Genomic DNA, 27986 nt, shown 5'->3' with positions numbered 1-27986 from the left:
AGCATTTTCAATATGACTTTTATTCTATTAACAAACTGTCAAACTCACGTCTATGGCACAAAGTTACAGCTATTACACGTTATATTTAGAATAATTTGGCATGTTTTTTAGAGGGTTAGCACGTGAAACAACTCTGTACAGTCTCACCACTTTCACAATTCAGACCGTCTAACGGGGGAAATGGTCACGTTTTTCCTTTGAGAGTTTGATTTACGGATGGAGATTTGCTTCGAAACTCCAACAAAAATAGAACTAAAGTTTGATGCAAATGTTTACTTTACATAGTTTACAAATATAAACAAACGTAGTGAGATGAGGAAGTAAAGTCCAGAGGATGCTGCAGTGTGACGCCGTGATGCGCCGTGGCGATGGCGGCGAGTCTCTTCCACGGTCGGGTTAATGTGTGAACGCCGTCTGGTCTTCCAACCACACTTTTTCCCTTTCCTTAATCTGCTCAAATATGATTTTCTCTCCCACCAACCAAACCGGCAGTCACACTTCAGAACTTTTCAAAGTGATTTTTCCTCATCCACTTCTTTGCTTCACTCAGCAAGGACTCAAAAAAAAATATGCATGATGTCACTTTGCCTTGAAGTGTGTAACAGTCGCTGCATGTCTCAACCTCACAAAATCCAATAAAAGTCCAACCTTCACTTCTGTCAAATCTGAGGTGGGCTGGGCCTGCAGTCAGAGCCAAAGTGCTCACATGCTTTCATTGCATTTCTGTCTTAACACCGTTCAGTCCACATGTTTAAGAAGTCGTCATGTAAACCAGTTCAATGGCAAAAAACAAAAAAAGGCTCTGGGCTCATACAGTCGTCCAATTATATTAAACATACAGTATAATAAGGATTCCTTATGGTTCCCAGCTCGGTTACACCATTATGTACAATGACTTTAAAAAGCACAGACCACAATATAACCACAATAAAATCACAACATGAGGCGATGGAAAAAACTTCCATGCAGAGCTCAGGCTGGTTATTTCTTCTTATAGGATTAGACAAGTTTATCCCTCTACAAATACCTCACTGTACTTCTCTTTACCTCCACCCCTGCAGCTCCTTAATTTCACAGGAAAATGAGCCATAAGAGGAAAAACCATTACCATCAGCAAAAGATATTTCAGGCAGAGAGAATGGCTCGATGTGCTGCTCAATGATCAGAGCAGCCAGCAGGCTTTGCCGGCTCCTGTGTCCGTCACTATCGCTGCATCTCGCTCTCAAACCATCTAAAGTACGTGATGGAGAAGGAGCACTAAAAGCAGATTTCCTAAGGATGAAAAAGTGAGAGGGTATGACAGCAGTAAATTGCCTTTTTTCTCCCGTGAGCCTTATTTCAGACCTCACCTGCATGCAATGCAATTTGAATTGTGCTGTAATTGCTTATGTTGCTTTTCAGTCTGCGTCATTTCCACAATGGAAAGTCATCTCATTACTTTTGCCTGTGGTTGAGTTTGCAGAAATAATGCCAAGTGATGTGTTAACAAACAAAACAAAGCGAGCAGAGTGACTCCGCTTGTTGGTGCACAAAGTGAGAGGAACCAGACAAAAATGTGACCACACCGATTTGCATCTCATTCATCTGTAAATGGAGCAATTTCAAAGAGTGTTTCTTTTTCAATTTTACAAAGCAAGTGTGGCTCACTTTCTTATTAGCTTGTCGTAAAGTGGATTATCTCACTCAACCACAGCATGACGGAGGGAGAGGAAGAGCTGAAGGGGCAGAAGTGAAACGGATGTGACATGAGTCATGAAATAGAAATCAAAACTGTACTACAGCCCAGTTGCAGTTAAGTAGACTGGCTATGGTTTTTGGAGCCACGTATAGCGTATGCAGCCTTGGGCGCTGTGCTTCTTTATAAGAGGGGGGATGTACTTTGAGTGTAAAGCAGGCTCCAGATAGAGAATCTGCCCAGACAGCACTTCTCAATTCACCCATGCGCTCACATATCTGCTCATGTTGCTCTCTTCCTTTCATGGAACATGGCTTCCGCAAAGACACTGCAGGACGATGAATATCTTGTTGAACTCGAGGAGGCTCGAGAGGAGGAAATAAATTAAAACATCGAGTTGGGAGAGTTTGAAAAATGTTGGACGCCAAAGAAAAACGCTATGAGCATTTACATTTCTTCTGGGGTGGATTTGACAGCAGCAGCGAGTGTGAAATGTAAGATGGAGAAAGACTGGGGTTTTCAGTAGCTCCAACACTTCCAGCTCAGGATGAGAGCTGGCAGAAGCAGAGATGGCAAGGCAGGTACTGCTTGGCTGGCTGCTCCACGCGGACTCCCTCTGGCACCCGACTCAGTCTTGGATTCCTTCTCAGAATATGGTGGGATGACATTGAATTCTTCACTTGCTTCCTCTTCTTGTTCCTCTTCCTCGCTGTCCTCCATCTGTAAAAGCAGCAAAAGAGCGATGCCTCCAATTAACAAGAGCAGGGAAGCGTGTAGGGGAGGTCAGTATGAGAAAGTCTACATAACACAGAGTTTACTTAACAGAAAAATGTTCTACGGCCAGAACAGCCATAAAGCAAAAGACATGAATTAGAAAGAGTGATAATGTTCGTGTTACATTTCCATTTTCTGTATTTTCAGCAGGAAGAACACAGAAATGATCGCTGGGCTGATCGTGTTCATTTAGAGTCAACTGTAAACCTAACAGGAAGCCGGAGAGAACATGCAAACTCCACACAGAAAGGCCAATTCAATTCAAGGAATCGAACCTGGAACCCTCTGGCAGTGAGGCAACGGTGCTGAATATAAACATGTAATAACATAATGTTTTTGCAAATATCAGAAGACAACGTTCTATTCTTAATAAAGCATCAAAAACACAGTGAAACTGAACTATTTCATAAGCTGAACTTGAATTTGATAGGAAAGAAAAGGCTGGTAAAAAGAAACAAAAAAGAAATAAGTGGAGAAACATATTACAGCTAGTTAGCTTAAATGGCAACAGCTCAGTCATGTGATTGGACATAAAGACACCTCAGAGAGGCAGAATGTGACAGAAGAACAGATAGGAAGAGGTTCGACAAACCATCTACAATTTATGACCCAGTTTAGAGTAATGTCTTCAATACTAAACTGTGAAGAGTAAATATTCCATCATCTATAGTGCCAAGTTTCATCAAAAGATTGTGATGTGTGCAGTGGACACAGGACGCCTGTGATCTTTGGGGCCTCCGGCTGCAGTGCATTGGAAACAGGCATTAATTTGTCATGGAAATCACTGCATGGGTCCAAAACACTTCCAGATGTCACTGTCTGTGAACACAGTCCATTGTGACTTCCACAAATGGAGGTTAAAGCTCTATAATGCTGAGGAGAAGACATGTGATGCAGCAATGCTGCGACTTCTTGGTTCAAAGCTCATTTAAAATGGACGAAAGCCAAGTGGAAACTTTTACTGATGCTGATTAGAACCGGTGTCTCGAGCCGCGCTGGAGAACGTTAGCATGTCACCTGACATCCAGATACTGAGAAAAGGTGGAGGTCATGAATGTCCGGGGCTGCGGTTGTTCTCATCCCGCTGCACCATCATAGAGATTCAACAATTATGCCTGGGATTGGCTGCCACGTGGAACAAGAGAAATGTTTTCATCCTCAGATCTACGGAGCTGCTATTAGCCTAAAGGGGATGTGTCTGATTCCCTTCTTTTCTATACATATTGTATGGGCAACTACCACTGCAGTTTTTACTCCCAGGAGGAGAAGTTTTCAACAGTTTGGGTAAAGAATCACTGCACTCAAAAAGATGGAATGGCTTTGAAAGCCATTTCCCTTTTTCTTTAACCCCTCTGGCAACGTGATTTGATATCTTTCAGAAACAATTAAGAAATAGGGCCGTGTTCTCTCTAAAAGTATTACTTTATCTTGCAATTTTACAAGTTTCCCAGCTGCTGTTGAGGTCTCACTAATGCGAGTAAACTGTGGTTCGACTTTTTGTGCTCCACCCTTTACGGCACAGGCAGCTGAATTAATCTATGTTGGATTTTATTGACATGTTTGAAGGTCTAAAGAACAGTTGGAGGGTTTTTTTATGCTAACAGAGAAAAAAAAATGCAGCAGCATGTGCAGCACAATGCATGATTCATGATATCAGGCTAATTTGATTTGATTATATATCATCAGAAGTCACAGATCGAGAAGAAGTCTGTCAACCCAACTTAAAGTCTGATGTCTTACTGATGATGACCTAAAGATGAAAAAAAAAGATGCCCTTCTTAAGCAAAAAAGAAAAAGAAACAAATCAACACACCCAGGATGTGCAAAACTCCACATACATTTCTCACTCACTGTTTTGAGATAGCACTCGATACTTGGGCTGAGCGATTTTATCGATACCGCAATATATATATCGATATTTTGTTTCCCGATAAAATAATAATAAATATAAATATATAAATAATATATATATATAATATATATAAATAATTTTTTTTAGCCGCGAGTATCGTTTTTAAAAAAAATTTTTTAAGAAAACTTTATTGAAAAGTCAGACGTTACAATTAGTGAAAACACACATTAACATAATACAAAACAATGCCGGGGGGGGGGGGTCACATCATACAAAACAGTGATAAATTAGTTCATAAAAATGTTATATAAAGTGCATAGCTCAGTGGTTTTGATGGCTTTTCTGTTTATAGAATGTAGGATTGTTGTAATGTTTGAGCTCCTTCTCAAAAATTAAAAAAGATGGTTTGTGATTAGAGAATTTGGATTTGTGTTTATGGTATTTAGCAAGTTAAACAAGCAGGTTGATGTAATATCCACAACATAAACATGAGTCTGCGTACGCTGAAGTCACGTTTGTTTGTTTCCGTTTGTCTGGCGGTGTTGTTCCAGTTCAAAGGACGGATCACAGTCCAATCAGCAACGATTCATGTCCAATCACACCGTCCCTTTAAAATCTTTCAGAAAATGATGTGAATTAAATCGTATCGAATCGTAGAAAATCGTATCGAATCGTAGAAAATCGTATTGAATCGTATTGAATCGTAGAAAATCGTATCGAATCGTTGGCTGAATGCCGTGTATCGTATCCTGAGATTAGTGTATCGCTGCAGCCCTACTCAGTACAGTGAGGCCTTCACTCAAACAGGTATGGATGGTGTCAGGATGCACAGGTCTGACCTTTGCTCAAGCTCTCTTAAAATTAGTCTCAGCCAAAATAATGTCAAGGTGATTCTGTTTTAGTGTAGTTTATGTTCACTTTACTGCATCCATTAGAGATCATCGTCTGAACATATTTTAGTGGTGGCGTCTGTGAGAAATAGACAAACTGTTTATCTGAATGTCCTGCAAAAGAGGAAGAGCAAATACAAAGTGAGGAGGATTACAAAGGAGAATATAGAGCAGATGCGTTTGCATACATGAATACTAACAGCAAGGGTTCAGTTTAATGCTGCGAAACACCTACTGCTAATCCTCAAACACACAATCTGAGATTATACAACAAGCTCCTGAGCCCGACTCACTGCTACAGTCCCTTCTGATATGTATATGTGAGACATCTAAAAAATAAAGTATAACCTCTTAAAAGAATCATTTCTGTCCGTAAAAAAGGGAAAATACAACTTCATCTGAACAATAACCACAAATTGCAATTATTTACTGAACAAAAACTAAACCAAAATAAATAAGTGCACCATAAGTTAAGGAGGTGAGCGGCAGCCAGGGGCTGTTCTTTAAAGACACTGATTGATTGATTAATTGATCATCATCTCATGGAAGGAGTCTTTCAATCTATTTTTAACGCGAAATATCGCGAAATTTGGCAGAATTTGCCTGAAATGCTGTTTTTGTGTGGAAGAGGAACACATGTCTGGAGAAAACTGCATGGAGGAAAGCAAATCTGGGTGGCCCCCGCCACAGGCTGAGCCCCTCTGCCTTCAAAACAATGTAAGCATGGCGAAGCGGCTCTTTGACGTAAAAAAAAACTCCGGCACTAAACCTTCAAGCTAAAACCTACAGTAACCTACAGGCACTAAACCTTCAAAACAGAGCCGAGCAACAGCCAAATGACTCATGTGACTAACTCACAAAAAGACTAACTAGTCCTACAGCTTAAAGGGAAAGTTCCATTTTTTAAAACCTGGACCTTATTTCTAGCTGTATATACGTTCATTTACTCATTGATAACATTTTGGTGTCACTTGGAGTCGTTCCGACGCCATTTAGCTCATTCGAGAGCCGCTTTAAAATGAAATTTAGAGGCTGCATTGGCCTTGCCCCGTTTACTACCGTGATAATATACGGCTCTTTGTGAACATTTTAGTCATTTACATTAAAAACACTGTTTTTTGGTAGTAAAATAAGAGTAAAAGAAACAGGATTCCCAACTATTTAAATGGACAAAAATAAAACAGATTTTATGGGGCCCTATTAAAGGTGCTTTTAAAATCTACTGAAACATGGGGTGTACTTAGTTTTTCACAAACCTCTTGGGCATCTTGACCGAGGTTTGGTTGAAAATATAATGACACAATGTAAAATGTGCCTAATTTTACGAGTTGCAGGTTCTTTCTTTGTCATTATGTCCTCGTATGTAAACCCTTAGAAGGGAAAGACGGCGTGCTTTTATTTTCCTGCGGCTGCAGCGTCTGCTGAGCTGGAAATGAAGCGTCTGACACCACGAGCCAGTGGAGGGAGTGGGTACGTACGCTGTTAAATTCAGGGAGGGTGTTGACGCTGACATGGACTCTCTCCTGGTAAACGCGAGGGGATGGCTGAGAAACTGGCACGGGAGTGAGTTCCACCGGAGGAGGGGCAGAGATTCCCATGGAGTTGATGGCATTGCCTGAAACAAAATCAGCAGGGGAGATCTTCATTAGTTTCACATCTTTATTCATCTTTGAATCATCGCTAAAATAAAACCAGTGTATTTTCTAATGACTTTCTAATGCCTGGGATAGATTTTATTTTAGATGCTCATTAGAAAAAGAGAGATTTGGTCTTAGCTGATTTATCTCCAAAGCCAAACTGAGCCATGAATCCAAGACATACTGAACTCAAATCTTCTGAATTTTCACATCCCTCAGATGATATACTTATTTTTCTAAACTAAACCAAGATATGATAGTAACACCCTGTTGACTCTCCACACAAATATTGTAATTCTGCATCTATTCAGATGTTCCAAATGTTGCTGGATCCGACTTAAATCCAATAAAGTAATCAAACATGGAGGAAAAAAGGATGCAGTGACAGCTTTGGTGGCTCAAACATTATAAAAACTGGAGGTGCTGTAATGCAAAGTCAAAGTCAAATTCATTTGTAGCACATTTCATGTACAAAACAATTCAAAGTGCTTAAATAAAATAAAAGCATTGCAGCAAAGGACAGCAAACTAAAGACTAAATATAAGTATCTCTATATCTTACGCCTTATCTGCTTAAACTGGCATCTTATCAGCTATAATTTATTTAAATAAATGTTTTTAAGTATCAGGGCCATCAAAAATCAGATAATTCCCACATGGTCTCACTACTGTGGAAAATTAAACCCAAACACAAAGAAATAGTTAAGTTTATTAAGTTAGGAGGAGGAGATTCCAGCTTTTGGCTATTCCCTCAGGTTATTTGTATACTGTCCATTATTTCCCACCCTGTGATAACAGACCTGCTGTGCTGCCACTGGGTTTCATCATCTTTAGTTTGCATTGGTGAGGAAACGCAGCTCATCCCAGCCTCAGCCTAACGTCTGCGGACCACATTACGTAGGAAGGGAGAGCACAGACTGCTGAGTCAAATTCACACAGTGCTCTTTCTCTAGAGGCTCGTTTCAGAGCTTCGCTGCACTCACATTCACAGTCACTGACCCACCTCTATGCCTCAACTACATGGAACGTTTGATGCTTTTCTGCCCATTTTGGTTTGGCGACAACTCAACAAGAAGACACATTTTGTTCATCAGTTTTGGTGAAAGGATTCACTGACTCCAAAGAGCCTGGAAATCAGATTCCCATTTGGCAGGCAGCCAAACACCAGAGGAGCGTCTCTTACTATTCATTTATTTATTAGAAAACATCACGGTTCAGTGATTTGCTCTCAATCATCAATTGCACATCGCCTCATTTGAATTCTGTATTAATGTGCATTATAAAGCGCTCAGTTAGATCAGCATTACTTAAGATAAAACTCACGTTTGACAGCTAACAGATCAAATTGGCTCCGTTATGATGCTGATACAGGAGGACTGTCAGTTACCAGTTAATTAGCATGAAAAGGAGCAGTGTGTCAGTCACTCTGAGCTGAGCTGTAAGAATGTTTCCTGTTATAATATTGTCACTCATTAATGAAATAATGATGACATTTGTAACAAAGCCCTCAACTAGCATGTAGTAAATGGAATCAGCTCATATTTTCATACACTTCACTTCATTTCTGTAAAAACTTCAGGCTCTTAACTGCATTTGTTTGCGGTTCTGAAGCCGTGCCGTCACAAAAACCCACAAATTTTACTCACGTAGACAAACGTTGTTGCTGAACATGTGCAGGATGCGCTGACAGCCCTGCCAGTCATTCCCACTGCCTTCACACGTGCACCACTGGGACACCTCCGTGCTGCTGTTGCTCACATAGTTAGGAGTCATGATGGTCCCTGGTTACAGACACAACTTTTTAAATTAGATTTCTCTTTGACCAACCATCCCTATTTCAGCTCACAGCTCTTTGGAAGGTGAGGCGGAGCCCACAAACAACGTTAGATGGGCTGCAGAGCGAGCGTCAGCAGCTTTCCAGCTCTCAGCATTTGTAATTGCAGGTTCACGAAATCACAAAGGGAAATATTATTACCAGCACCATTTTTATGGAGCTGCTGGAAACATGATTTCTAATCAAATTCTTTAAAACGATCGAACTGAATCCCCAGAGCAGCAGCTTATGGCGGGTGACTATTTGTGAACCCCTGTGGAGTTATTTTGCGCAACAAAATGAAAACATATAGACCGGCTCAACCTTAGACACCAGCAGTACTGACAACAAGGTCTGCGAGTCATTTCGTTTCAGTCTCACGCACCTTTTTAATCAGTTTTTCTCTGCCTTACCTATGAGTCCAGTGTAGGCCTTCAGGCACATGGCTCGGCTCTCACGCACACAGCCTGAGGCTGACACAGAGGAGGGCTGGCAGTTGTGCTGAAAATCAGCAAAGCGGGATCTGAAACACACAAATACAGTGACAGACTGCTCCTTCCCAAGTGCAGGACCAATAGACTCAAAAGCTCCTTTGTCCCTCACGCCATCAGACACTCCTCTCTGGGGGGGGGGAATCAGGAGGTAGAGGATGGAATAGCAATATCTCTCTTGCTAGGATTTCTTTATTTTATTATCCATCTTTATCGTACATATCCTGATATGTATAAATGCATGTATCATTTTCATACTATATATACTTAAAGGGGAAGTTAGTTTTTTTTTAAACCTGGACCTTATTTCCTCCTCACTTTGTACACGAACGTATTTCATGCCGTATTTCAGCACAGCTGCAGCACAGCTTATTTACTCGGCTACCTTCACACGGCGTTTGCTAGTTTTGTGCAAAGGAAGCCCGTGAAAGCTGAACTTCGCACAAGTAATCTTTTTTGTTTGGACAATTTGGAAATACGCAAACACACGAACCAAGTTACCAGCAGCAGTGAAGAAAGCCGGTCGTCACAGAGCACGGAGTGAATAAGCTTTGCTGCGGCGGCGATGACTTTATCCCATGTGACCCGGGTGTAGAAAGCCCCCCTTAAGCCCCCAATAACAACAACACAGCAGCTATGAGCTAACAGAGCTATAGTACAGGTTCATTCATTCATTCTTCTTAAAGTATTGGTGAAATAAAGACAGATAATGCCTTATTTAGAGGCTGCATCCTCTAAGCCCCGTTCACTCCGTTATATGGATCTCCAGTTATCTAAATATCTTCTGAAGGACGCCGACTTTCACCAAACTGTTCTCGGTGAGTAGATGAACGTATTTCATGCCAGAAATAAGGTCCAGGTTTAAAAAAAAAAACTGAACTTCCCCTTTAATTTCCCTGAGGGAACGTCCCAAAGGGATCAATAAAGTTCAATCTAATCTAATCTAAATTCAACAGAGACTCAGGAGAAATCATTGTGCATTTTTAAGTGTTTTTAAGGTTTCATTTTGGGATAAGAGTTTGTGCCGAATGAAATTTAGTTATGTCTCTCATCGACATCAGTCCCTTCTCTGTGGAGAATCATTGGAAAAGTAAACTTAATCACTTTATTTCATGGTTACACGTACTGTCCAATAATAGATGACATTCATAGTTTTGAACCTGAGCTTCTTGAACAGGGACAACATGCTGCTCCTATCAAAGCGCAGCCTGCTGTCATTTTAAAATGGCTACCTGGCACGCCAGCACACGAGCCCACCTGCTACTCCTATGAATAAAATAGATGTCAACAGCATCAGTCATCTGAGCCACTATCACGAGGCTATTTTTTGTTCTCCAATGAGGATTTTTCATGAATATCACTCTGGTTACGGGGCCACAGGGTTTGATTAATTAAACATTCACAAAAAGTCCAAATCATTTCCATTTGTAATTTCATTGCTCAGAGATTAACAGAACATATGTATATGTGTATTTATAAAAGAGCCGTTCGCATTCTCTTCAGCAGTAATGCATGAGTTCAGCCTTTATTGAGTCCTTATTTTGTGTTAACTCTGTTTTTTATAATGTAACAGCATCAGTTTTAGTCCCAGTCATTTGTTTTTACAGAATAATTACAAAAGAACTGAAGTAACTTTATATTTTTATGAACAATAAGCAGTAAGAGAGGATGCATTTGAGATATAAGCGAACTAAATCTATTCTAAGGTGTTGATTTTTGAGCTACAACCTCATCAGTGATCATCACTCATGTGTGGTGACATTTTGTTTGTGCCATTAAAGCAAGATTAGGCAACGATAAGTGTTACGCGTCTATGGACCGAGGATAAATCTGCAATAGCTCTGATAATTGATTAATCATTCCAGTCATTCTTTCAGTAAAATGCCAGCTTTTAAATGCTTCTCATTTTTGTCTTGTATCACAGTTGAGTGTTTTGGGCTCTTAAATAATAAAGACTAATGCATCGTTTTGGGATCTAGGAAAGCATGATGGCTTTATTTCTTTACTTTCTGATGTACAAGTTAATCAGAAAACACAAACTGGCAGGGACTAATCAATAATGACTCGGTGCTTTTCTCTCCTGGAAAAGAAGTCATGGTGCATTCAGGGGCAGATCTATATCAGGCGGAGGAGTTTAGTCTCAAGGTTGATGTGACTGATGTGAAAGAGGCCGTGAGATCCACCGGCTGGCTGCAGCTTCTGCAGGGATGCAGAGGTGGGGAGGTAGTTAGGCCAAAAGGCAAAGCTCTCCATTAACGTCCCAACCCCCCGCTCAGATCGAAAGCTCAGCTTACTCTCCGAGATAAGGGGAGAAGTTCAGAAACTGCAGCGGGAGCTCAGAGTGGACCTGCTCCTTCCTTCTTTACTAAGAGTGGCCAGCTGAGGTGGTTAAGTTGCCTGTACTACGAAGAAGGATTAGCGGTTTAATGAGGTAACTTCAGCTTCAGCTGGGGACTTGCAAAGTTGCAAAGCTGGTTCACTTCTTACCTGGTTGTATCACCATGGCAACCTGAGAGACCAACGCAATGAAAGCGTTACCTCCTAACTAATCAGTTCTGTTAGAAAGTGAAGAAAAACAGAAAGAGGCTCTTTTTCAACCGTCTCAGAGTCAAAGAATTACTTTGTTTTACTTTCACTGAGAAGCGTCTTTGTGGGAGATATGTCAGCAGAAAAGAATGCTTCTGGAGCCCAAAGCAGAGACTGATTACTCCAAAGGTTTATTCCTGCTGGGTTTCAAAATTTGTAACTAATATGTGTTATTTTTATTTCTGAAATGCTTTGAACTATAACAGATCATCTTCAGTGTATGAGCCCACGATGTATGAAAACTGCAGCTAATCACGTCTATATGTACAGATTTATATCCCCAGTCGTGTCATGAAATGTTTCAAAAACTAATTGAAATTTTAAAGCCTGGACGGGAGAAAATGAACGAGCCTTTACTTTGATGAATCACTTTTATGTTTGCTCTTTATTGGATACCAAGAGCACCAAACTGCCACTGCTGCATCTGGCTAAATATGAGTGGAATTTTCTCACGCGCCTTAAAAATAGGCAACATCTGCTAAATAAACCAACAGAAATCAATCAATCAGATCATTTTTTAATAATTCACACACTCAGACGTGCTTTTTCTGTTTAAAGCAGCTTTCTTTGCCGCTTTGCTTGTTTTTCATCTTGCTAGAAATATATTTTGTGGTTGACCTGGGCTGATTTATCAAGTTTATAACCAACACTGTCGTTCCACCGTAGATCTCTATTGTTAAGTTGGTGAAGGCAGATAAGCAGAAGATACTCATTTTGGTTATACAACAAGAACTATCACGAGAACAGCTCTTAGTAGCCTAAAGCGTTCAGATAGGTACTCATTAATCTGTCCACACTAATCTTCGTGGTCATGAAAGATTCGCTCCCTCTGAAGGAAACAGTAAATACGCCATTTTGTGAGCAGACCTGGGATGAAGAAAGGCCACTTCGGCATATAAAAAAAAAGGTGGAACCACTAATCGATGGCATAGTTTCCAGCTGACTCTTACTCTCCTGAGTGTTCGTAGGATTTGTTCTTACCCAAGAACAAATGAACGTTGAAGAAGTAGGATTTAAGAACACATTTGTCCTTAAGAACTGTTGGTGAACGAGGTCCAAAGTTGCTAATATGGCCATGAAAAATGGAGTGAAGTATGGAGGATGGATTATGGGACTGATGGAACTGTTATGCTGCGCTGACGTTGTTGTTGGCTCCTGCATTTTTGTTACCTTTGCAGAATCTGTGGCACACTGCATGTACAGATACTGTTGTGTTGTGTTAAATTATCATGAAGGCCAATTTCTGTACTGTACCCCCACACTCATACATCCATCCTACCTGCACAGCTCGTCTCTGGAGCAGTAATTTTGTAGACTTAAGCAGTTGGGCTTCCCCACTCGTTCCTCCCCTCTCACATTCTCGTCGTAGGAGCATGACGGGACGATGGTTTTCCTCCGGCGCTCCCCACACAGGGTGTCAGAGCAGGGACAGAAGAGCACAGCAAAGCTGTACTCCTCTGGCACGCGCTCCAGGAAGCGCCGCAGAGCTTTGTGGCATTTCTGCCGGTTGCAGCTGCTGTCAGTGGCTGTTGCTGGCTTGGTGCAGGCTACAACATATTCTGACCGCAGGGAGCCACATTTCTCATAGAGACCACAGTCCTGAGCTGCCTTCAGACACTGGTTTTGACCGTCAACAGACACAGAGGAAGCTGGGGAGTTTAGGAAGAAAACAGAGCAGTGTGCTGCATACCAGGTAATAAAAAGCATGACCTTTATTTCATCTGGCTGTTAAACTAAGAGGAAGTACTCTACCTGCCTGGATAGAGGCCATACGTGACATCTCTATGTTTCTCACCAGATTGAACTCCAGTTCCTCATACGGAGACACCTCATACTCATCATAAGCTAAAAAACAAGCACAAGAAAGAGCACTTGTATGAAGCAGTTGAGGCTTGAAAGACCTCCCATGCCAATAACTTCACCCACCTGCAAATCGCACTGTCCAGTAGACCCTGAGGCAGTGCTCCTCCCTGCGAGAGCCACGCTGACACTTGCAGACTTGAAGGGGGCGATAACGCTGTAGGGAGTTCTGGGCCTCCAGGCACTCCAGCCTGGCATCTGGACCGAGGGGCGACACGGCCTCCTCAGCAGCACAATACTCCAGCAGCCGATAGATGCCCATGCAGAACTGCTCCTGGATGCAGCCCTGCTCGGCCACCAGACAGTCTAATGATGCAGATACTGGCAGACTACCTGGAGGAGAGGATGGCATCGTCAGAGGAGAAACCCGTTGGTTGCGACAAATAACCGGTTAATGATCCTCTCATCAAGCATTAATCTTCAAGCAAAACAGCAAGATGGTAGCACTGCATGGACTTCTGCAATACAGGAGACTACAGTATGACAGAGAGTAAGCCTCATCTTTGCTATCATGCATCAATATTCCTGGATAAAAACTAAAGCCATCAGACAATGCGTTATCAGAAACATTAAGCGATCCTGTCGTTTCATTCCCCTCAGTCCTCAAACCGGCCTGTGACATAGTTCTCTATAATAGGGATGGGATCTGTTAAGAATTTAGCAATTCTTTAGCCATTATCAATATCGATTCGGTTCCTTATCGATTCTCATCCAGTTATATATAGAACAGTAACACTTTGATTTCAAGTCTGCACCAACCATCTATTTTCGCCTCTGTCATTTTACTTTTCCCTGTCTGGGTGAAAGGTGTAGCCACAGGTATGGAGCCTGCCTCTTGCAGTCCTCGTCAACTAAATGTTAATATCAGATGGAAATTATTCATATAGTATGTCGCTACATTATTACAATCAACTGGACCTGGAAGTTTTACGTTACAGGGCTCTCAAAAGTTTGGGCGGGCGGTTGGACAGGTCGGGGGGGGGGGGGGGGGGGGGGGTAAATGCTTTAAGGCAATTTTATTTTATTAGTGTTCTCGTTATTAATAACTACTTTGCTCAGACTCGTGGGAGACGTGCTTGTTTCCTGCCGTTTCCATAGCGATAGCGGCGCGCCACAGAAATTTATATCACATTTTTTTTCAGCGTGAGAAATACAACGTGTGGCGGGAGCGCGTGACAACAGACCGAAAAGCACGACTGTCACGCTCAATGCGTGAGAGTTGAGAGCCCTGTTATAATCAACCTGAACCTGGAAGTTTTACGTTACCTGGGACTTTCATGACGGAACACGCTGTGACACGAGCTCCCCCGCGAGAGTTGCCGCCATCGCTTGGCAGCGTGTCAAAGACTTTACATTCATGCAAAGTAACTGCATGCTGTGTGGTCAAATGTTTCAGCATGTTGGGGGTATTTCCCCCCTTTGATTTGATCAAAGCTCTGCACGTGTTGCACGTGCTCTGGTGTTGTCCTTTTTTTGTAAAATATAACCAACTTTGGGACGTTTCCGCCTCGACGCCATGTTGGAAACGTTTTGAGCCAAAAGACGAAGCGCGCATATGACGTCATCGCGCAAATGCGTGAGACGTTAGCGGAACCTATAAAAAAGGATCGTTTGGCAGGCGGAGTAACGATTCCACGGAATCAAACTACTGGAAGGTTCTCAATTCACATCCCTGCTCTATAATCCCCTAATAGTCTGCTATTGTTGATTTTGGTGCAAAAAGTGAACAAATTTGATGTCTTGACATTGATTTGCCAATCTAGTTTGGCGATCTTTTATCATATTTCCTCTACCTGTACAAAGAGAAAATGTCTTACTCTCTAAACTAAAACTATTTTACTGTATGATCCCTGCTAATACTCCTGATCCTGACCATACCTGTTTTTCATAATCCATCCAATTAATCACATCCTGAAAAGTGATGATTTATACCCATATCCTAAGTGCAATATGACTGCTGCTGGAATCCTTCCAAAGCACACTTTTAAGATTAATTTCCTGCTTTTTTTAATTTCTCATTTCACAGCTGTTCACTTCACTGCAACATCATTTTGTAGCTTTTATTATTATGTCAAACCTAATTTTCCTCTCTGTTTAGTTCAGTTGCTTCTTAAGAGTTAGCTGCCCAGCAGCATTTTCATAAGCTAGACAGAATCTTTGCCAAAAAGCCATCCAGACCCAAAATGAGCATAATTGTTTTCTGCATCAAAAGGGCTGTTGTTACACAGCCAATTTTCAAGACTCAATTGGCTCAAGATCTGCAAACACTTGAAACATCACCAAGAGAACATTTCTAACACTTAAAAAAGTGCATTTATCATTTAAAAGAGAAAACAGGGTAGTGATTTAAAAATAATAGGGGGAAATGGGCTTAAAGATAAAGGTAAAAATATGATTGAGATTCATATACTCAAACTCAATCATATTGGACTGCTGTTATTATTGTTACACACATGAGCAACAAGGAGCAGAACCTTTTTGCAACAGAGTTCCATCTATCTGAAACAAGCTTTTCTGTCAGACAGTCAGACGCTATCTCCACATGCAACACTACCGTAGAGACAAAAGCAATTTATTCAACACTATTCGGCATTTCCCAGCAAGACAAACAAACATGCAATCTTTCCACCACAGATGCATGACTGCACACAACACCTAAAAGACACCTAGGCTGGCCTGAAGTGACGACCTCCATATTCAAAAAGATTTATCAAAATCAAACAATGAAAGGGTCATTGTTTATAAAGAGGGTGCTTCCTCTCTAACTGCTATGTTTGTCTGCAGTAATGATGAATTATGAGAGTTTTGACTCACGATATTCTGACTGGAACGAATGCAAATGAAAAACCACAAATCATTTCATAATGCTGATTGCTCCTACAAGAGAAACACAATGCAGGAAGGACAGATGCAGCCCGAGGGAGACGAGAGAAGAAATCAAGAAATTCAGGAAATTAATTTTCTGAAATGTGACACATACCATAATTGTCTTCACAAATTACATTTCATACGCAGTGATTCCAGACTTCAGCTGTGGTAAGCATGCACACACTTCTCCTGCTTTATCTTATTAATTTGCTGTATCCTGCCACTCGTTAATGGCACAAAAATAATAGGAGGGTAGACACATAAAAACATGCTGCATAGTTTGGAGTAATCATCATGTGCAATCTTAATGTGTGCCTGTTAAAAATCTGTACCAGTTTTACTCTCAAATGCACTTATGTTTCAGGACTTAAACATGTATGGTACATGACATGAGCTCATAGACAAACACACACAGCATTGCGTTAGATTGGTCACACACTTCGATTAAGCTCCTGCTGCCAGGCGGCACAAAACACGGCTGCAATCCAATTCTGCTGCTGCATTTTTTGCAATCTCAGGCACTGCATGAGGTCTACATCTCACTTTGGTATGAGACTTATCATAAACAGAAGCTCTGCTTCAAATCCGCAGCAGGAAAAATTCCAAAGCTACTGCAGAGACTCCAGGAAGAGTCATATTCACAGCCACAGCCCCCAAGATGTGTAAAGGAAGATGTCTGCCTGTCTACGGCCTTGATAAATGTACCAAAGTGTTAAATAAAACCCACAATTTGAAAAAGATTCTTGCAATCTTTGGCGGTGAACAGCTAGTTTATTATTCCATCTTAGTGTTTTCTCCTCAATGCTTACCACAGATAAAGAAAGACTAAAAAAAGTTATGAGTCTTTCATTATGTGCACACACAAATACACAGGAATGCATGCAAGATAACAAGCATTTACAAAGAGCAGAGAGCAGACAAGTCAGAGGTATTTCAATCTTTTTATCTGTTAATGTTATGTTGAAACGAAAGCTCAAATTGTGGTGCCTGTAAGGCAACAAAATGCTGGAAGTTGTTAAAAGTCTGGGCTGAGGTAAGCTGTCGGTCTGAGTATGAGGAGCTGAGGAGGGGATTTGTTTTTAAAGAAGAGTTTGAAATGAGAGAAAACTGAAAGGGAGATGAATTACTGTGATATGTGAGCCGTAATGCACTCTATTGATTTCTTACTGAAGTGATTAATAGAATTTGTGAAGCAAAGCTGATGAAGATTAACGTCACGCCGCACACAGTAAAAACAGTCACAAGGAGCAATGGTTTGGCAAATTCCTTTTCCCGTCCTTCCAAACATGTGGACTGGGATGCAGAATATCCAGATTGTTGGGCAGTAATTTGACTGGAGAGGAGACGGCGGGAGAGTTTGAGTCTGATGTGAAATGGGCTGAAGGATTGTGGCAGGGGGGGGGGACTTGTCAGCAGAAAGTCACACACTTAGGGAGGAAACAGCAGCATGATGGAAAGAATAATAACTGACACGACTCATTACAAGCACTCACTGATCTCAGTTGAATGATCAAATGACCCAATGGATCATTCTGTTGGACTGGACATAAATTTGTTGTTAATGTTTTCTACCAATGCCTTAATTTTCCTGAAAAAAAACACAGTGACAGTTAGTGAGTATTGTTTTGAACCTGAATTAAGTTGAAACGAGCTTGTTCTAACTTCTCAAAGATTCAATTTTCTGTTTTTGTCATTTCTCTATAAAGTAAAATTTTAACAGAAACAAAGCATTTGGATCAAACTTTGAGTCAAATTAATGAAGCAGTTCAAAAGAGTAAAACTGGCTTTTGGGCCTTGAATTAATCTGTATCTCTACAGCGAAACTGAGGCATCTTGGAATTTAGGTGAGTCTTCTTTTCTGAATAATGTCTGTGTAATGTTTTATATCTTCCCTCCATTGTAAGATGTCTGCCTACTGTATCAGTGAGTTGTGTTCTCAGTCAGTGAAACATGATGAGATTAACTCTGAGATTAACTCGATTATAGCTGTAGTTGGGTTATGCTCCTTATCTGAGGGTAATTATCCTTGGATATATGGCGGTGAATGAATGGAATCACTGGCACAAAGCATGTCATACCCCGGTACGATAGGTGGCGCTGTCCCCATTTCATCTATCGCTAATAGAGCCACTTCCTGTTGACGTCTTCACCGCCAACAACAACAAACTCAGGCATTCAGAAAGATGGCGAACGCAGAGCGAGATGAAGCTGCGTCCCTCTCCATCTGTGATGAGCTGCTTATGGCACAGACGATGCACAACGGCGCATTCTCCATCGCGTTGTTTGTTTCTTTCTGACGGCAACAACAGTAATATCGTCTCCTTCCACTTCCGGGTGACGATCGCGGGAAAAAAATCTGGAGCATGCGCAGAACGCTCGATCCGATCCCACGACAGTTGAACAAACACTAGTTTAGACAATTATCATGGGGTCTTAATCCGATTGCGAGTAACTTGATCCGATTTTTTTGTCAGATTAAGGTGTCTGCATGAGCTGAATAATTAAACCTTGTTGTAATTTAGCCATTAATCTGATCCAATGGCACGCATGTAACTGCTCTGAATGTGTCTGCTCTGTCAGGGCCTGTGAAGCACTGCTATTAAGATGCAGTGCTAACATGGCCAAAGAGGGTATCTTAACCCAAACCTCTTCCTTGCCTCAATCAAACGGTCTTGCTGCATAAACCTAACCGATCAGTGAGAGAGGGTTAAATAAAAAAGCAATGGTCTATCACAGACCACCACCCCTCCAACATCTGAATGCTGAATTTGTGGGTTGCTCATAGCACAGCAAGTTCACAGAGGTTACCAGTTTCAGCAAAATGGCAGTAATTAGTAATTAGACATGCTCGGAAGTTAGGATTTCCTGCATGTTTAAATTGGATATATTATTCACATAGACTTTAAAATAAGCTTATGTATGGATATCATGAATATTCAGTGCAATATTCAGTGAAGAAGAAAAAAAAGTAAGAAAACTCAGTAAAAGGTAAAGATAATGGTCCTTTAAAAGTGACTGACCTCATCTTATTCCAATATTAAAGTTTTTTTTCATTCTATACAGGAAAATGAACTCAAAATGCTGTGCTGTTTGGATCTTTGAAGCATTTGTATAACAACAGCTTCCAGACTTCTTGCAGAATACTGCTGATTTTGACCAAATCAAAGCGTGTGATCTGAGTACTTTCTCAAACCGGTGAGTAGAGAACAGAGGTGCTTCCTCAGGAGGGACACAGATGGTACATCGGTGCTGATTAAGGCTCGTATGGCTCTTATTGACACAGTCATTTCTGCTGAGATCCACGTTTAAGGAAACCCACCTCTCAGCACAGTGTTTTCTAAAATTAAACTTTATTATAATATCAAACATATGGTCAAACGTTTGCATGTATTCTCTTAGTCATGAGAGGAATATTTGGGCAGTGGCCTGAGCAGGTCTAGGGGAAATAATTCCATTCCTGTCTCCTTCTCTGTGCTTGAGACCATAAATTTAGGTGTCAGCAGTGATGACAAATCAAAACCTGAACACAACACTTTGTTTTAGACCCTGTCCACGCTAACACTGATATTTTGCAAAATCACCATTTTCTTCTTGGTTTAAACTTCTAAACACAGTTTTTGGATCATGAAACTTTTTACAAACGCCTTTCAAAGTGAAGACTTCAGAGTATTTGTGCTCACACAGCAAACAGAGGTTGTGGAAGAATGATAAAGTTTCAGCACAGAGTAAAATATCCATATCCTTGATCTCCACTCAACTTTAACTTCAAATCATGCTGCGTTCGGTGCACCTCAGAAGGGAAAAGGTGAAACTCTATAGGTTTCGCTCTTTGGCTTTGCAATTAACACCAAATTCTTATCAGCAGTCATATGGTTCACTTAACTTTAGAAAGAAATTACCTAGAAGTGCTCTACCAGTACATTGAATTTGTAAATGAACGCAAGAGCTTGATTTCAACTCATCTATTATCCACAAGCTGGTCTTAATGTGTCCTCAGCCTTCCTTCATGTGGTGTTTTAACCATCTGAAACAGTTCAACACATGCCTTACAGCGACACTGCACCTAAAAGAAGGCTTAGCACCAGATATCTGCGGACCAACGAGGGAAGACTAGGAAATATAAATATTTGAGAGTAAAACCGTCAAATATTTGTCTATCAGTCTGGCGTATGGCAGTGTGAGCTCTGTATGCTTTCATATATGGTAAAAGTGTACTTTAAGCATTAGGGATTGAGTGTTATTTGTGTGGAAATCTATGTTTGTGCAGTCACACAAACATGCAAAGCTGTGCTACACATCTCAAGAAAGACACACAGAAGGGTTGGGAGGCTCAGTTCTTCCCATAAAACCTACTGCCATCAACAGAAGGGTGAAGACATGACAGAAAAATAAGCTTTTGTTTTGTATTGCTGTGGTAATTTGATCAAAGCAAGATCTCAAGACATTGTGGCAAATTGTGAGAAAAGAGCATATCATAGGTATTTTCGGATTTTCTAAAGCTCCAACGAGATATTTCAACAAAAAAAAGCAGCTGTGTACCTGAGTATCCTCTCAATAACAACCATGAACCAATGAATCAACTCACCTGATTCAGATCAGTGCATCATTAGCAGGTTTGAGCAGAACTTAACAATCTGTTGAAGAGATTACTTTCATCTGAATCAGGTGTGCTGAAGCAGGGAAACATCTAAAACCTGCAGGACCGGCTTTGGACATCCCTGACGTAACTGATACTAATGGATACTAATGGATCCGGTCACTGAAATCTCACTTTTGTGCTCACGGATCACATGCTCGAATGTTCGTGTTTAATGAATACATGAGCATGTTTATTAAGTATGGATTTCTAGATAGATCCTCCAGTGTCCAACGATCAGAGCTTCACAGAGTTCAGTTCTCTCTCAAAAGATATTCAAAGCGTTCTGAACTAAAAGCCTGTCGTAAACTCACTCAGTGCAATGAATACTCCTCACGTGCAAGTTGCTTTGGAGGAAAGTGCCTGCTAAATTATGTTATGGAATAAACACACAGTCAAGAGGTGAGTCTCGTCCACGAAGCCGCAGATTCACACAGGCTGTGAAAATAAACAGCTGCTCCCTCTCAGAGTGAAGGTTGATGTCTGCAGGGGAGAAGAAAGCATGGAAAAACTGTGCCATGTCGAGCTGCTCTATATCGTACCGTCATAATTAATGACAGCCGACCAGTACCCTGCACTCTGCAGGTGTCTGAATCTCAGGCCCAATCCCTGTTCCTCCTTTTGGCACCTATCACCTAGCCCTATCCATCTTCTTTGCAGAGGTAAGGTACTCCATTTCTTATTGGGAGGAAAAAAACTATCCCTTAAAGAAAATATGCACCATACCTCTGCAAAATGTCAGGGCCAATTGGCGAGACTAAGGGGGAGACTCGTGATTGGGCCAAAGTGGGGGTTTTTTGATACGGCCGAAGGGTCCAGACGAGCTCAGTCTCATCTCATCTATCCATAAAATCGACCGTCAACTATTTTTCTGCCAAACCCAATGTCTCATCTTGTGAATATCATTCAGTGGTGGTTGAGTTCCGGCCTTATTTAAGGTCAATTTGTGGCTTCTATCTGCAAAATAAATGTGAAGTGATTCAGACTTTGTGGACAAGTATGCACCTCTATTCATACGATTCATACTTCATCCTTGCTTTAGGTTTTTCTTTCAGAATAAGGTTTTGTCTTCCATTCAAGGCCAAACAGAGGCATGTAGCTGCTACTTTTATGTCTGTGCTGCATAATGGTGACATAGTTCGCATGCATGCCCCCTCACAATGTTCACATGCAATGGACACACACACATTTTCTTACAAATTCTAAATCTCTGTCTCTGTGTAGACTCAGCCATTGGTATGTCTACAAGGTCTGTCTTCTCTTTATTTACCGTCTTACTTTTTAAAAACAAGCAAACACACAAAAAAAGCTCAGTTATTGACTTCATACTCAGGATTTATTCATGTTGCTCCTTCCCAGAGCACGAATTGAATTTGGAAATCCTGCTGCCTTTGCATGGAATCAACTTCAAAACCATTTAAAATGAAAGAAGTTGATCCCACTTAATGAGTTTTAAAGAATCTCATGTGACATACAGGCAGAAACTTTGAAACTTGCTTGTTGACTTATGATATTCATCTTGTGGTTTTTCATAAATAAGAAAGCATTTTCAATTCACTTCACAAACAAACATCCACGTTGTTGCTCCAACTTCTGCTCGTTATCTTATTTAACTGATGAAAGAGAGGTTGATCCAAGTATTTCTGCACACTTGCAACAGGCACATTTGGCTTAGTGAGACATTTTCCGGCTGTTTTTAATGCCGAACATGTGAGCACGGCTCATTTTTGCAACATTGAAGAACGTTCTTGTAGACAAATATGGTGTAATGCTTCATTTCAGCTACATTTGTGTGCTCCACAATGTTTTCTCCACCATTTACCAGCATAAATATGTATATATAGACAAATATATATGTGTGTAATGCAACAGTAATTACAAACATGCTTACTTATTGGCGGGCAGAATGACAGAAACTGACAAAAAGTGGCATGCAAAAACAAAAAGAGGCCTTTCAGCTGAATCTGAAGGATTTAACGAAGGCACGGCAGAAAGTTAGAGGAGAGCTGAACTTTTGTTCTGGCTTTGGTGCAGACAGCTGTCACAAAGCAGAAATTTATCTGACATGGTTCTCACCAGATTTTGTTACAGAGCTGCTGCTCTCATTGCTTTATTTCTTTCAGGTGTTTGGCATGTTGCTCATGCTGGATGTTTTGAAGTCGTATTATTGTCCAATGGCTGTTGAGGTTACCTTAGGTTAGCCAGCTTTGGTGATTGATACGCTTTCATTGCTGTGCAAAAATGATCAAATAAAGGAAGCTATGCAATAAAAATTTGCTTTTTTCCACAGTTTGATTTTGAATATCTTGATGGTCTTTACTAAAACAGATAAGATAAGTAACATATTCCAGTAATTCATAACACTCTACAGTTTAACACCAGAGGAGGTCATAAGAAATTCAAATGGTGAACTATGAGCGTGAACTAGTTCAGTTTTAATCTATGTGAACTGAACTTTGAACTAGTTCCCATGAAGCGTGAACTTGCACAACACTGTGGTTCATTTCTGAGCTCCTGGTGACTTGTACCCCTGGACACTTCATCCATGTTGCAGTACTGGAATATGGTTTCACGGGAGGATAACTGGTTGCAAAATGTTAAAGTTTTCCCAGGTTTGTTGAATCTATTTGCACCTTTTCCTCTGCTTTCTACATATTTTTTCCATGATCCTGTGGACAAAATGCTTAAATGAGCTTTTTCCATGTCCAACTAATTTAGCTGAATCAAAAGTGTTGCGTGTGTCTGAAAAGTAGCTTTTCTTTGTCTGTAAAATCTCTACCGTGGTCCATTTTATCTGGGGTAATGGGGCTCCCTGCACACCTTGATATAAGGTGTTAACCACTCTGAAAAATACACCAATTATAAATGTTCATATACAATAAGCTTTGCCGTTTAGGTTGATAAATAGGCACAGGACTAAAGATTAATAATTGTATTAACAATGCAAAGACCCCTCACCTTGTTCTGCTCGAAACATTGTAGCTTCTACCTCAGTTCTTTCATTCAACTGGATTTATCTTTTCTCTTCACCCCTCCTCTAAACACTGCATGGTCACATGAGGACCATACTGACAGCAGCAATGACATGTTGCATCTAAGAAAGAAAAAATCCACATACTGTACATCCTGTGTCCAGAACAATCCATTCCCTTGCTGCTAACTTCTTCCAAAGAAGTTCACAGTTGAACAAACACTAGCCTAGAATTTACTAAACCTGTCTTCCACACTTGGACAAACAATTGATTTTGCTCCATTTTATGTAAGCTGAGTGACTCTTGTTTTGAGGGCAACAAACAGAGTAAACTCCAGTCTGGGTTTATGTGAAAGTCCAAAGCATTTCCAACATGACGGCATCAGAAACGATCCAGTGAAGTTGAGACAAATAAAGCTTATAGGTGTTCTGAAAAAATGTTTTAAAGCTTCACGATTTGAGAGCTAACACCTCTGCCAGTGAGCACAAAAACAAACATCTCATGTTCTGAAACAGCACATGCATTGAATGGATAATCTCTTATCTAATGAGGTGTGCTGGTGGATTGCACAGCCACATTTCCCTGCTGTACTCCAGGTTAAACTCATCAGTTGCCATATAAACTGGTCACGGTGTCTGTAGCCAGTGTGAAAATTTCAGGCTTCTGCATTCTGCTGCCGAGCGCAGTCCTAAATTTCAACATATCAAACAATTTCTTGGCCAGACGCAGCCACGGGAGAATTTTTGCTTGTGCGATCTGGTGTGTGCACGTGACAATCAAGATGCAGAGACACTCAAATAAACTGGGTAACTGGCCATGACAGATAAGTGTCACAAATTACATTTCAAGAGATAATTTTTAATGAGCTCAACAGAGAAAAATCAGGTGTAACGTGGATGCACATTTTCATGTTGAAGTTTTACTCAACGTGTCCATTTTAATTAAAAAGATTACTTTTAACTCAAACGTGAAAAAAAAGCACACTCAGACGGTGCATTTCATGTCTTTTTTATCTATCTAATGTTAAATGGGCATATTGCCAATTTAATTTTTGTGTGCTGTCGTCCCAAACAACCAAATTGCAAGCACAGACAGCATAAAGACGATCCCTCTGCATAAGGAGAGGAGAACAAAGGGTCTTTGCAACAGAGGGAAAGATAAAAAAAGAAGCCAGGAAGAAGATAAAGATGTGGCGAACGCAAACAGTCGAACAGAAGCTGGTCAAGTTTGTTGGACCTTCAAAGACCAATGTAATTTCACACAGGCTCAAACTGAGCCCATATAAATCTTTGACAGCTATTGTTACAGCTCAATCAAGTCCACTTAATGAGGTACCGAAATAGCAACACTCAATCAGCAGTTGCAGTCTGCACTGGGACTTCAGCAATAATCCACAGGAGCCTGACAGCAGCGGGTCAAAGTCAGGTTAAATGTCATGCAGCAAGAGTTTATCACTGATATATTGGGCAAAGATCCTGCGGGGGGCTCATGCTTCAGTTTAAAATGTATTTCCAGTGCACAATAAATATAGAGAAGCAACGGATGAGGGCAAATTCACATGCATACAATGAGATTAGCTGGGGCAGAATAAAAGGCGGGTCATGTGAGAATTGGTGACCTAACAGTTTATACATTTACAAATGTGTTTTAACGAATGAAGTCCTGAGGCAGATGTGGGACTTTTGTTTCAAGTGGGAAACATCTGTCACTCATAGATGCAGATCCAGCTCTCCTGTTTCATGTCTCTGTCTCGGTGACAGACATGTGGGGAAGGCTGGCGTCTACAGCTCTAAAGTTCCCGCCAACATTGTTGAGGTCACAGAGCTGAACAAGGTCAGACAAATTAAAAGCCGGAATAGCATTGCTTGAAATTGATGGCCTGGCCTGTTTATACGGCAGCTGTAGCTGGACAGGGAACGTCAGTCTACGAACACCTATGTGCAGAAAACTGCTCTGCAGAAACAAAGCAGCTCCATGAGAGACAAGTAAAAATAATGCAACTTGTTCTTTTTTATCAGGGATGTCAGTTAACAAGATTTAAGTCCTAAAATTGTTTTGCAATCAGGTGTAATGGCAGAACTCAGCATCACAGCAGAGTATCTCATTTACATGTGTAATGATTCAGACCTCCATTAATTAGCACTTGAAAAAACTGCCTCTCCTGGTGTGATCCCATCTAAGTGGCTGGCAGGTAGGTTTGCCACTCCGCGTGATGAACTGGGTGCCTGAAAGGTTTGACAATCACAAGAAGGCATTTTTCATTTTGCCATATAATCTCTAATGTGCAGCCTCAGCCGGCATAATCAGAACTTTCCTGGATGCAGAGAAGCCTGTCCCTCCTGCTCTCCTGGCATAATCCTTACAAGTATAGCAACAAATATTCTGCTGAAGGGGTTGTGGTTCACACGAAGAACATCAGGACCTATAAACAACCACTGCACTGAGTGAGAGATCAGGATGATCAAACTGAAATCATTCAAAATCAATATAACTTCAATTGTAAGAACTCATTTGGTGGAAGCTGAACGTGTGCACAAGGTTGGAGAGAAATACAAATCCATCTACTAAGGCTTGAGATTTTCCAGAGAGGTTTTTCTCCATCTGTTCGTCAGCAGAGACAAAGACTCGTAAAGCACTGACACAACGAACTGATCCTTCATGCGTCTGCCCAGAACTTATGAGCGTTAGCCTTCAAATTGAACCCTTAACTTAATCACAGTCAGAGCTGTGTTTAATGTAAAATGCAAAGGAGGACATTTTTCAGTTTAACGGTGATATCTGCGTGACCTACGACAGTCTGTTCATTACTTGGGAGAGCTCTATTTGGAACAGGTCCAAGGCAGATATATCCTAACAGACCTGAATCCATGATGTCATCCACATATAAAATCCAAGAGTGCTTTTAAAAAAATATGATTTAATAAGCTTCTTTGATTTTATGTCCACTGAGTTTAATTCAAACATTGAGTGAATTGTTATCATTGCCCCTGAATGTAAGACTCTGTCTCTATCTCCTGTTTTTCCAGCATTTCCCTCCTCTCCCTTTATTCCTTTACTTTAATTCTGAACCATCTACAGTCTGTAAGATGATTTGAGTGAGCAAATCTATAGCTAATTTAGAAAAAAGTTCAACTCATCACAATGATCGGCTCCATAAACTGAATCATTCTGCCTTCATTGTGCATCTTGGATCAGGCTTTTGTTACAATCTATCTATTGTTATTCAGCAGACATTTGCATGAAAATAGAGGCTGTATGTGCAGACGTGCCTGGTTAAGTTTGGGGCATCCTCAACTCTCAATGTCACTCTCAACACAATAGACAAACAGTAATATCTCAAAAGCTGGTGACTGCTCATCCTCTACAGTCAGTTGAAATTGAAATGGGAAATGTGGTGCTTACCATGAGAGAAAACGTTGAGCAGAAGTCCGATGATCAGCATCCTGTCTGGTGACATTGAAGAGTTGGACAGTGGGAAACTCGTACGCGGCTCGCAGCAGCTCAGTGACCCGTCTCCTGCTTCATCAACCCGCCTCCTCCTCATCCTCTTCCGCTGCTCCTGTGACCGCTGCGCCCGAACCGACTGACACCGAGACGGTCTACGACTCTAAGTTGACTAAACAGAACCGGGGCGAATTAAGTGCTCGCGATGTACGTTGTCCCATTTATTTTCTCGTATCCCGTTTAGATTTATTGGAGGTATTCGGCGAATTCAATAAACTATAATCTAAAAAGTTTATTTCCGGAGAATCGCCAGTGCGCTCCCAACAACTGCCAGACGCCACTCTCCAACTGTGCGTCGTGTCGCATTTGCACTTGTGCGCGTTCCCACCGCAGCTCCACAGTTGTCCAGCCGGAGTTGAGACCTGTGCGCTGAGGCTCCTGAAGCCACAATGTGATTGGCCCCTGAAAAAGGCTGAATACGCCCGTGAG

The 27986-nt window shown here is 41.1% G+C and overlaps 1 protein-coding gene across 1 annotated transcript; it reads right to left on the bottom strand.

Moving 5' to 3' along the window:
• Positions 1-27875, bottom strand: LOC140279628 (GDNF family receptor alpha-4-like). The gene is made up of 8 exons (XM_072374783.1): positions 27456-27875; positions 13644-13910; positions 13470-13562; positions 12997-13366; positions 9054-9163; positions 8474-8608; positions 6670-6806; positions 1-2395 (listed from the first exon to the last, which is right to left on the bottom strand). The coding sequence occupies exons 1-8, from the start codon at positions 27595-27597 to the stop codon at positions 2195-2197; spliced, it is 1455 nt and encodes a 484-aa protein (XP_072230884.1). The 5' UTR covers positions 27598-27875; the 3' UTR covers positions 1-2194.
• Positions 27876-27986: the final 111 nt, after the last annotated feature.

This window comes from Leuresthes tenuis, unplaced genomic scaffold, assembly GCF_036924035.1.
Source record: "Leuresthes tenuis unplaced genomic scaffold, fLeuTen1.0.hap1 SCAF_21, whole genome shotgun sequence".
Lineage (NCBI taxonomy): Eukaryota > Metazoa > Chordata > Actinopteri > Atheriniformes > Atherinopsidae > Leuresthes > Leuresthes tenuis.
Note: the sequence above shows the minus strand (reverse complement) of the source record. Positions and strands in the feature narration are given on the sequence as shown.